Source organism: Microtus oregoni, unplaced genomic scaffold, assembly GCF_018167655.1.
Source record: "Microtus oregoni isolate MIOR12 unplaced genomic scaffold, Mior012 000013F_ref0000133, whole genome shotgun sequence".
In the NCBI taxonomy this organism is placed as follows: Eukaryota; Metazoa; Chordata; class Mammalia; order Rodentia; family Cricetidae; genus Microtus; species Microtus oregoni.
The window spans coordinates 10817877-10830384 of NW_024543072.1; the positions used below are offsets into that span (position 1 = coordinate 10817877).

At 37.3% G+C, this 12508-nt stretch overlaps 1 protein-coding gene across 6 annotated transcripts in view; it reads right to left on the bottom strand.

Annotated features, from left to right (window-relative positions):
* Mapk8 (mitogen-activated protein kinase 8) overlaps nt 1-12508 on the bottom strand; it is a 66213-nt gene that overhangs the window by 14247 nt on the left and 39458 nt on the right. For all 6 annotated transcript variants that reach the window (XM_041662514.1, XM_041662513.1, XM_041662515.1 and 3 more), the window contains 3 exons: nt 11396-11525; nt 6939-6997; nt 6694-6832 (listed from right to left, as the gene is read on the bottom strand). In XM_041662514.1, the coding sequence (XP_041518448.1) occupies nt 6694-6832; nt 6939-6997; nt 11396-11525 (328 nt within the window). The remainder of the gene's footprint in view (nt 1-6693; nt 6833-6938; nt 6998-11395; nt 11526-12508) is intronic.

Sequence of the window (12508 nt, forward strand, 5' to 3'; positions counted from 1 at the left end):
GTTAAGAGCATTGGTTGCTCTTCCAGAGAACTCTGGTTCAATTTCTAGCATCCACATGCCAGCTCACAAATGTCTGTAACTCCAGTTCCAGAGGATTCTACACCTTCACACAGACATACACACAGATAAAACACCATAAAAGAAAAAAAATTAAACAAAAAAAAAAAAACCCTTTTGTGCTAGGTATAGCAGCCAATCCTTTGCAATCACAATACTTGATACCAGAGCAGAAAGATACATAGTATACTGCTTAGATTGTTGTTAACTTGACACAACAAGTTAGAGTCACCTGGAACAACTGAGAAGCTGCCTCCACCAGAATGGCCTGCAGACAACTCTGTGGGAGGTATATTCCTAATCAGTGATTGATGTGGGAGAGCCCAACCTTCTGTGGATAGTGCCCTCCCTGGGTAGGTGGTCCTGGATGTATTAAGAAAACAGATTGAGAAAACCACAGAGTTGCAAGCCGGTAAACAGCACTCCTTCATGGCTAATCCAGGCTCCCGCCCCAACTTTCCTCAGAGATGGACTGTTATATGAAAATTTAAAATGAAATAAGCCTTTCTGCCCCCAACTTGCTTTTGGTCAGTGTTTTATCACAGCAACAGAAAGCAAATTATGACACACAGCAAGACCCTGTCTTAAAACACCAATCACAGACAATAAAAGAACTACTATGGTAAGACTTATAAATTATCATTTACATTCATTTGCACACTAAATTATAGCATTAAAAATCCCTAAAGTCAAAATAAGCTTTATATTGCTTTAAAACCAATATGAAACATTCTGCTAATATTCACGTGATCAAATTTGACATAATCTTGGCATATGTTATTGAACACTCATAAGTCATATGTGTTTGCTTTTAAAGGGAGGGAGGCTTGGGATCAACCCAGTATAATAGATACTCAGCTCTAAAGGACCAAAATAGTGATTATCAGCCTGCCCATTCCTGACTTTCCACATAAAATCACAAACATTTGCTCATAAACTTTGTTCACATGTGAACTAGTGTGCTGGTGCCACTGGGTCCATAAAATTCCTTCCTGCTGGTAGTGCTACATAATGTCTTTGTGAAAAACTGCCACTTGGTTCCAGCCAGAAGGAAATCTGTGTGATACCTATTAAAATGAAGGCAGTGGCATAAATACTCAGGCCTTCATAGTCATCATGATCATGCCTGTGAGCTTTGATGAACATTCATATCACAGTCACACTATCTCACATGCACAAATGAGTAGCAGACACAAACATCAAGAGCAAAAGCCTTCAAGACAAAGATCCCTTTTTTAAATGTCTACATGCAGGAATTGCTTGTATGCTGTTTCTACCTTATTCTGACAAGCCATCATGCATAGGCTTAGGAAGCAGATTCTTACAACACAAGACAAAGGTTATCATTACTGTTCTGCAATATAATGTTGCTAATACTTCTGAAATACAGCATATGAAACAAAGGAATATCCATGCTTAAGAATAAAACATTACAAACTTTAATCACTTCCATATCTGTTACTACAGATGGAGATTATTGGCTCTTTATACTAGCTGGTTATAGTCTAGAAAAAAACTTTTTGTTATGGAATAATTAAGAACAAATGCATTTTTAAAAAACAAACAGTTTAAGACAATAAATTACCAAGAGTATTTGGCTCTAAGAATATTAACTAAAATTCATCTTTCTGTACCAATGTTTATCTTTATACAGATGTCATAATATTATTAATTATATATGGAAGACTGCCTTGGAGTTTACATTTGTGCAGAGAGAGTAGAAATAACTCAATATTCTATCTTTCCTCTCTGATTTTCTAAGCCTCTCCAGTCAGACAAGGAGGCATGAGTAGACCCATTAGGCAGTGTCTGAACGGGAACAAAGTAGAGGAGGTTCAGCACATAACCTTCTGCGGCTCGTCCCTTTCTCTGGTGATTAAAAATACTCCAGACAGTGGGCTTTGTTGGCAGTGGGGCTGTTCATCATCTCTATGAAGCCAAGTTCCCACCCCCACCATGATCTGCATGTGTACAAAATGAGAGAATTCCTTAGTCACGTTTACCTTGCGTTTGATATTTGTTATTATAGCCATGTCTATTGCATTCTGGTTAACTGACCCGGGACTGGGGAGTTACTATTACAAGTTGAGTATGCCTACTCTGAAATCTGAAAGGCCCAAATTTAAGTCATTTTGAGTGTAACTGATAGTACTCAAAAGGATTTTATATCCACTTTGATGTCTACACTAAGGAAAATTTATTAAAGGTAGCCTCAAATTAATCCAAGGATACAGGGCCCATCATGCCAGTGTTTTGAATTTCAGGCAATCTGGATTTCTAACTTTCAGATTTAGGGATGCAATACTCACCTGGTAAAGGCTATGCAAATATCTAAAATCTACAACATTCCACAATCTGAAACACGCTGGCTCCAAGCATTTCAGATTACAGACAACGTATTCAAGGACACAGGACTATGAGTTGGTGACTGAACAGCACTGAAACCAGTAACAGAATGGAAAGAGATCCTAATTACACAGATGCAAAAGTATTTTATGTCATCTGCACAGGACTTGCATAATGAACAGGGGCTGACAACTGAGAGCATGACTTGTTTTGCAAAGGAAGCTTTATGCGAAGTTAGACATAGTCATTTTGCCCCATATTATTTACATCTGCTTTTGTGACAGAAGGGCATAGTCCAGTCAGTAGCTGTGACAGAGGCCATGTCCACAAACCAAAACACTTAGAATGTGCTCTTTATATAAGCAAGTCCCTTAACCCCTGTTCTAGGAGATGTTGGAAAGCAAGACTTTGACTGTTGGTGACTACTAGCTACATTGATTGCAAGCAGAATGAAAGGTAACCATGCCATCGTTTTGGATAAACTAAATGCTACTAGAACCCAGAAAAAGGTGACAGATGGTTTAGTTTATCACCGGACCAAGCATCATCCTCTTATATGCCTATCTTGTAACTTGTTTCTGGACAAAACTCGAGTCAGCATGGAAATATCTTGTACCATGGGAAAAGAATGTCCCTGGGAAGCAAACCTGAACCTGACCCAAGAAATGGAACAATGTCACATAGTCAACTCTGAGGACCCTGAACAAGCACTGTGCTGTTTCAAGTCACAAACATTCTCAGCTTGTTTCTATACACCATTTTCCCACAACAGAACTGAAGGCTCCTTATCAAATCCTAGAATTGATTAAATCACCTCAGTCTGTCCAAAGAAGCCTGAAGGCAGACTCAAGAGAGCTTCAAATAAGTTCAAGAATACAGAAGCCATCAGCTAAAAAATATGCTTTAGAAAGCTATACTTCTTTCAGTTACTGATAAAAATTGCAGTATGAAAAACAAAACTTTAAGTCTGTTGTCAAGAAAGCTGCTAAGCCAGGACAGCAAGAAACTTTCTGCTCCAAATAACAATAGAAGACCCTTTCGCTCCTGTCTTTCATAGGTAGGAAGAAGGTCAAGAAAGGTGAGCAGCGAGCCCTTGAGCACACAGCATTCAATACTCACTTGAGATATACTTAAGGAGGAGATAGTCTAAACCGAGGGTAGTTCTAGGGACCCTTGAACCTGGGGCTATGACCTCTAATTAGACAGTGTGACTAACTCTAATTCTGAAATTTTACAATATGTTCTGAGGCCTTACAGCTGGTGTCATATTAATGATGACTATGGTTTGAGAATGTTTGCATGTGAATCCCAAGGGAAATGTTGGAACCTGTAGAGGGTGGAGACTATTAGAAAGTAATTATGTCATGGGCACTGTCGTCAGAAGAGATTAAAGTTGATTTTGTGGAATGGGTTAGCTCTCAGAAGGGAGTTAGGGTTAAGCAAAGCATCCTACACACTTGGCACCTTTTACACACAATCAGATTTGCTTTCTGTTTCTCTGCCATACTTGTAACCAACTAGCCTAAGTGATTGTCACCAGAAGTTGATAAGGCTAACCGATCTCAGATTTCAGCCTCCAAAACAGAGCTAATTCTTTTCCTTATCAATCAACACCTTGCTTTAGGTATTTGTTGTAATAATGAAAAAAAAAACTAATCAATGATGATGACAGGCAAGACAAAGACAAAGTTGGCTATTTTTGCTTTGTTCTTCAACATTTTACTGTAAGTTCTAGCTAGAACAATGGGGAGGGGGAAGGTGCCCAACTGAATAGAGTAAAGCTACAGTTCAGCTGACATGATCTTAAAAAAAAAAATTCAATGTGCATGAACACACAAGAGGAGGTTAGAAAGGAGGTTAGACATCCTTTATGACAGAGGAAAGACCATGTGAAGATACAAGAGTGTTTATGGACCTCACCAAAACCGCCGTATTTTAGGCACTGTGAACTGTGAGAAAATAACTCCTGCTGTTCCAGCTACCCAACCTACAGGCTAATGCAACTTAGGAAACTGAAAGATCTTATGGGTCACAAACTGGAATACTAAATATTGCCAAGATGATAAAGCCACCAAACCAACGTTCAGATTCAACAAAATCTTTGTTCAAAGTCTAGCGTTTTTTTCTGAAAAAATGAAAAAGTTGATCTTCAAATTCATATGCACTCAAAGTTTCAAAACTGAGAAAGTAGTCAGGATTCAGTTTCCCATTTCAAAGCAGTACAGAGTTACAACTGTAACTGGAGGGTGCAGAGATGGCTTGGTGGTTAAGAGCACTGACTTCTCTTGCAGAGGACCTGGGTTTGGCCTCCAGTATCCAAACAGAAGATCATAAAATCCTGTAAATCTAGTTATAGGAAAGCCTATAACCTCTGAACTCAATGGACCCCATATCCTTGTGGCAACATAAACATACAAATTTATAAAAATGTGATTCCAATATAGGGACAGACATAAAGACTAATTATATAAAACCGGTAGTCCAGGAATAGACCTGTATATTTGTGACCAGCTGGATTCTGAAAGGGTACCAACACAATTCTCTGAGAGCTTGGACAACTGAATTTCTACACATGGAAGAATGAAGACAGGCTCTTGCATTACATCATGTAAAAAATGAATTCAAAATAGACGCAATACCCATAAAACTCTTCTAAGAAGAGATAATCTTAAATCTTTATGACCTTCACTTTAGCAGTAGATTCTTATACAAGACATAAGGGCACATGCCATAACAAAATTTTGGTATTTCATGAAAACTAAAATATTTTATGTATTAATAAGACATCATCAGCAAAGTGAAAACCAATCTATGTATAAATTATGTCTGGTAAAGGTTTAGTATACATAGAACTGGGATTCTCTCTCTCTCTCTCTCTCTCTCTCTCCCTCCCTCCCTCCCTCCCTCCCTCTCTCTAACAAAGAAGCAAACAATTGATTAAGAAACTAGAGCTTAAAAATACATGTTTTAAAATGCCATCCTAGAAATGGCTAACCAACAAATGAAAAAGTGTTTGACCACTGTTGTAGCTTGAATCAGAACAGCCCCAACAAGCTCATATGTTTGAATACTTGGCCCCCAGTTGGTGAAACTGGGAAGGGTTAGGAGAGGTATCGCCTTGTTGGAAGAGGTATGTAACTGGGGATTGTTTTCATGTTACAAAAGCCCATACTATTGCAGTTAGCACTCTCTCTGTTGCTGCCTGCAGATCATAATATAAGTTCTCAGCTACTGTTCTAGTGCCATGCCTGCCTGCTTGTTGCCATGCCCCCCACAACATTAGTCACAGACTCATCCTCTGAAACTGTAAACCACCAGTAAACTCTTCTTCTGTCAGTTGCCTCGGTCATGGTGTTTTGTCATAGCAATAGAAAAGTAATTAAGACAACTCTCATTAGCCATTAGAAAAATGTTTATCAAGAACACAATAAAATACCATTTAATACCCATTATGATGACTAACACAAAAAGGTCTGGTACTAAATACTGACAAAATTACAGAAAAATTGGAGAACCCTTACTTAAGGGTTCTGAGAATAGGAAATGGTACCCAATTTGAGAAAGTTTGACTGTTCCTTAAAAATATAACACCACATGATCCAGTAATTCCATCCAGAAAAACTAAAGAATAAAGATTGAAAAAATACTTGTACATAAATTTTCATAGTGAAATACTGTGGAATATGACATATGGAATATTGTTCATTCACAAAAAGACAAACTAATATATGGTACAGCATAGACACTGCAAATACATTACACTAAGTCAAAGAAACTAGACAAAAGGCCATATGATTACATTTATATGAAATATCTAGGACAGGTAAATCCATAAATATTGAATTGCTAGGGTGTGGAGAGATTGACAGAAATGAAAAGTGACAGTTTGAGGGATGTAGTTTTGAATTTTTTAGGCAAGATAATGAAAACTTTGAATTTGACAGAGGTTGTGGTTGTACAATACTGTGAATGGACTAAATGCCACTGAGTCATATACTTCAAAACAGTCTGTTATATGGATTTTACTTCAGTGATTTAAAAGAATAAGATCATGGTGGACTAGAGAGATGATGGCTCAACAGTTCAGAGCACTTGCTGCTTTTTGGTTTCCAGCACCCACATGGCAGATCATAACTGTCTGTAACTCCAGTTTAAGTAGATCCAACACCCTCTTCTGGCTTATGAAGGCACTGCATGCATGTAGTACACTTAAATACATGCAAGCAAAATATTTACAGAAAATTAAAAAAAAATCCTTAGAAAAGAACATGGTGATATTTTTCTACTAACCCGGTGAATAATTCCAGCAGAGTGAAGGTGCTTGATTCCACACAGCATTTGATAGAGAAGGTAGGACATTCTTTCATGATCTAACTCCATCTGAATCACTTGGCAAAGATTTGCATCCATGAGCTCCATGACTATGTAACTTCATGGGTAGAAAAAGATGACAGCTAAAGTGTATAGCAACAATCTATGGACAGGTACTAGTTAAACTTTGTATCAACAGCATTCATTCTAAATACCACACTTACACATCTTGAAATTCTTCTAGGGATTTCTGTGGTGTGAAAACATTCAAAAGGCCAATTATCTGTGGCAAAAGCAAAGAAATAAAAACATTAGAAACTACTTCCTAATACTTCATTTGAGAACTGCAAATACATGTATTATAATAATTCACTATTAGTTTAAAATCATCCAATTTTTATATACTAAGCACAAATAAACATATGTTTACTAAAATTTCATTGTTAGGAACTGGAGAAAAAGAATGACAGGAGGAACAAAAGGTCTTTGGGGCAAATGAAAATGAGTTAACTATAAAGGTGGAAATATATGCATAAATACCACACACTAATTCAAAGTCATAGATTCTCTTATTCCAAGTGAACCCCAGTGGCTGAGGGTATATAGTTCAGCTGTCATGTTTACTTAGCATGCAGAGACACTGGGTAAATTTCCTAGCACCAAAAGAAAACAAGATTGCTGGAGAGATGGTTCAGCGGTTAAGAGCATTGGCTGCTTTTTCAGGGGTCCTGAGTTCAATTCCCAGCAACCACAAGGTGGCTCACAACCATCCACAGTGAGATCTGGTGCCCTCCTCTGGCTTGCAGGCATACATGCAGGTGGAATGCTGTATACATAATAAGTAAATAAATCTTTAAAAAAAAAGAAAGAAAAAATAAAGTGTAATCTAATGTAAATTGTGGAATTTGGGTGATACATTAATGTACTACTCAACTGGGGTGCTATATACATACAAGAACAAATACATACAAGCTTGTATCTTTTTCTCACATTTGCTTATGAAACTGTCCTAAAAGTCTTAATATTCGGTAACAAATTATATAGACATTTATACAAAATAAGTGTCTGATAGAGCATAAATAGAAAGTGTTATGTGAAGCCCTTCCATTGACTTTGAAGGACAACTATCCTACTTGGCCCAGGTCATTCCTACATTCAGCACACCATAACAGAATCTTATTCTCGTAACAAGTTCATCCTCGACCACATAAGATCCTTGTTAGAAATGAGCTGACATGCTTTCACAGGCCAGTATACAACAAGGCACTTGACTTACATTTTTAAACGTCTAATGGCGATTTAGGTTAAAAAGAGGTTGCTCGTTGGTCTCCTGACCCAAATAATCACACAAAAAAGTGTGTATATTCCTACCTAGCTCTTACATCTTAAATTAACCCATTTGTATTATTTTATATTTTACCATGAGGCTTGTGGTTTAATGGTAAGGTTCTGGTATCTTTATCCTTCAGCAGCTATATGACATCTCCCTGACTCCGCCTTCTTTCTCCATGCATTCAGTTTAGTTTTCCCACCTAGCTCTATTCTGCCCTGCCATAGGCCAAAGCAGCTTCTTTAATAACCAATGGTAATAAAAACATATTCATAGCCTACAGAGAGGAATCCCACATCAATTTAGGAAAAGGAATGCTTTTCTAGACATAATCTTCATGGGGACAGCATGGATGCCATTCATGGATGCATTAAGCTCTGCTTGCAGAAGGCGTCTGCCAGTAAATATTCAGAAAAACATGAAATCAGAAATGATAAACTAATTATTTAAGACAGAGGGAATAACTGGGTGGAAAGATGGCTTAGTGATCAAGAGCACTGGATGCTCTTCCGGAGGACCTGGGCTCAATTCCCAGGCCCCATATGTCTGTAACTTCAGTTCCAGGGGATCTGACACTCTCATGCAGACATAGATGCAGGCAAAACACAAATGAACATAAAATACATAAACCCTTAAAAAAAACTGACAGTGGTAGTGGTGAACAGCTTTAATCCCAGCACTCAGGAGGCAGAAGTAGGTAGATCTCTGTGAGTTCAAGGTCAGTATGGTTTACAGAGCAAGTTATAGGTCAGTCAAGGCTAAAGGCATATATAGAAACAAAAATGGGATTAATAAATGCTTAGAGCTGCTGGGTGTAAGAGATAGGGAAGAACAACAAAAGGACATAGGGTTTCTTTTTGGATATATATATATTAATGAACATATTAAACTATTCAACTGTATACCTTAGGCAAATGAAGACACAGCTGTCTTATTTTTCAAAAAAAAAATCTAAATAAATTATCTTAATCAGATTAGGTAGTCAAGCAAAAGCCAAGGACTGACAAGTGGATGAGCTATGGCTAGATAGCAAAGAACTAATAATTACCACGACCAAGTAAAAACTTACTAAAAAACATTATTTTTCTCTATAAACAAAACAATAACAAAGAAGAACAGTAACTAGATAATGCAACTAGATATAGCATATAAAGATTTCTAAAAGGTATTTGTGAAAATGTCTCTAATAATATGCATGTGAACACAAAGAATTAGGGTAGCTGAACAATTCTGATAGCTATGCATGGCAATTTCTACAACACGTTCAACAGGTGCAGCTAGTATGTAGACAATCCGAGTAATTCTGGGAAGTAAAGCCAGTAAATGTAAAGTTAGAATGAAGAGATGGGGGCAGGGTAACCCCAAACACTCTGGGGAGGACAGCCACACTTTATCATTGATATCTAAATGAGAACAACAGAAAGTACTATACTTAATTCTCCCAAACCAGCAGAATACAATGTGACTTGCTATCAGGTCCTTGGCCATTACTTGTTAGTCAAGTGGTTTAATATCTACAATAGAGAGACAAGCCTCAACAGCTAACAGAGGAATTCATCAGACACTGTGTGTTAAGTGTCTCATCAGAGCGACCAGGTTAAAAGAGAAACTAAAAATTACAACAACCTTGAAAGCAGTAGGGAAATATCATTTTCAAGATGATCTGTGCAGAACAGAAAGTGCTGAAAAGATAAAACATTACATAAAATCCAGCATACACCAGGTGGCAGGGTGGAGCTGCCTGCCATTCATGGCTTCCATCATATTAGTTTTATGTTCATTCAATGAACAAACCATGTTAAGCACCCAATCTGGGACACTTTTGATGGCTAAGCATACAAGACATGCTTCCCAAACTCTCCATACTGTAGATGAAACATTTTTGTTGCCACCCAGGGTGGAGAAAGAAGTATTTGAATTAAACAAAGAAAAACTGAGGCAACACCTCCACTGCCTTAAAGAAACTAGGTCCAGAGACTAAAAGGGGCATGAGCAGCTCTAACAGAAGAAAGGCCACAAGCAGAACTCGGACAAGCACCACATCTGGCTCCTATAAGAAACTACAATTTCTTCCTTGATAACCCCTCTTCCTCTGTCATCCCCTTTCCCAAAAATCTAACTTTCACTCCATCTTTAACAGTCAAAGTCTAGTCTCGAGCCCTTTAAGCCTTCCTAGTTCATTGAAACTCACAGAAGTCTCCCTCTTGAGATGTCAGCATGCACTGTCCGCCCTCTACTATCTGACAGTTAAATTATCACTGCTTTGTGGTATCTAACTCTCATCATGCTTCACTGCCTCCAAAACAACAGCATAAACTTCCCAAATAATAAGCCCAATCATTAACATCTATACAGTTCCCATTGGTGATGACTTTAATATATAAGGGTTCTTTGCACGGCTAGCTCTCAAAATGCGATGAATTGTATTTTCTACACCAGAAAGTATGGAAATCATATCTTATAAATTTCTTTGGATAATGTCTCTGGCTAGCACTTCAGTTTAGTGCTTCATAAAATTGTCCTTTCTGCAATTCTCTCCTAGTTTATGCCCTCCTAGTTTGGAAGGACTGTCCTGTTAACATAATAACAAACATATCAGTCAGTATGCTTAATGCAAACTTAAAAACAATTTAAGTGGAGCTGAAAAAAAGGCTCAGCAGTTAAGAGCAGTGGCTGCTCTTCCAGAGGTCCTGAGTTCAATTCCCAAAACACACATTATGGCTCATAACCATTTAGAATGGGATCTGATACCCTCTTCTGGCATGAAAAAAAAAAATTAACTGTTCATTTTCAAAATGAATGAAAGTTTTATCTTCAAGTTAGAAATGTTTTTCCTCATTCTCTGTAAATATTTACAAAGTTTTTGTTCAACTGTTATTATCAGCGGTTATCTGAGTAGAAGTAAGTACTGATACCACTTAGAAGTCAGAATTGGGTGCAAAGAAGTTGTTTGCATTTTGACTCTTATTAAATTCCAATGTCCAAGTGCAATGGGAATGATTTCGTCTCTGTACAGTTTTCTGAAATGCCAGTTTTACAGGGAACAAAAAAACTAAGATGAGAAAAATTCTGAATAAAATGTTTTCAAACGCTTATCTCCCTAAAACTTTGTCTATAAATTAAATGCCAGAAAACTAACCATTTAAATTTCAGATCTCATTTTTCCACTTTTGGCACTACTTACTAATGGGGGTAGGGAGTAGGGATGGAGGGAAAGTCTGTAGATTTTAAATAATGTTTCAATGTAGAGAGTTTAAAGTCCCTAATATTTTTTAAAGCCTTTGGCAGATATATATTCATGAATAAATCTTGATTTTATTTATACTTAGGAAACATGAACTATTCACTTACATTTTTGTGATTAACACATTTCATAAGAACTAGTTCTCGGTAGGCTCGTTTAGCATGAGTCTGATTCTGAAATGGCCGGCTGAGCTTCTTGATTGCAACATTTCTTTCGAGAATGGCATCATAAGCTGCACTGTAATAAATTAAAAATAAATATTAAGCACAAAGTTCTAAAACCAAATTTACAAAGCAATCACATAGACTCCTTACTTTCTCCACTGAGACTGTGTCACCCAAGATCCCTCAGCACGGGTGGACAAAAGTGCCTAAGTTCTTTTTGTCTTTTTTTTAAATGCATTTAAAAAATGTATTCATTTTGTATGTTTTGGGAGGGGGGCGGGTAAGAGTATTTCCCTTATACAATTCTGTTAGATTTTACTATTTTACCACAATTGTTCTGAGATTTATTTATTTATTATGTATACAATATTCTGTTTGTGTGTATGCCTGCAGGCCAGAAGAGGGCACCAGACCCCTTTACAGATGGTTGTGAGCCACCATGTGGTTGCTGGGAATTGAACTCAGTACCTTTGGAAGAGCAGGCAATGCTCGTAACCTCTGAGCCATCTCTCCAGCCCCGTGAGTTTTTTAAAAAGAGAAACATATTACAGGTAAAGACTTCTTCCTCTTCTGTTCTCAGAGGTAAGCTTTTATCTTTTCTGCATATGTAGTCAACGCAAAGTATATAGAATTGTTTTACATATCTGATATATTGCAGAGAAATTAATACAATATGGTGGAGTTTTTTGTAGATCATTTTAACACTCAGGTCTATACTTCTGACAGTGTCTATCTGACACAGACAGCTCCACTTCATTTTAAATGTTGTACAGTACTTTGCTGTTTGGCTGCATCCTAACATTTTATTCTCCTGTTGCCAGACTTGATGCTGCTTCAACTTCTGCTATAGAAATAACAAATAAAGAACAGCCTTATGTACATGTATTTGTGGACATATGCAAGAGCTTTTCTAGAACCTTATAAACATGCTGGGTCAGAAATACTCCCAATTGTTTTAGCAGACTTTAAATAAATTTTGCTTGTTTAAGAAGCAATAGAGATGTAATTATGTTTGGGTATGGCTGGCTTATCATTTCCCCAAGGTTATAATGTTAA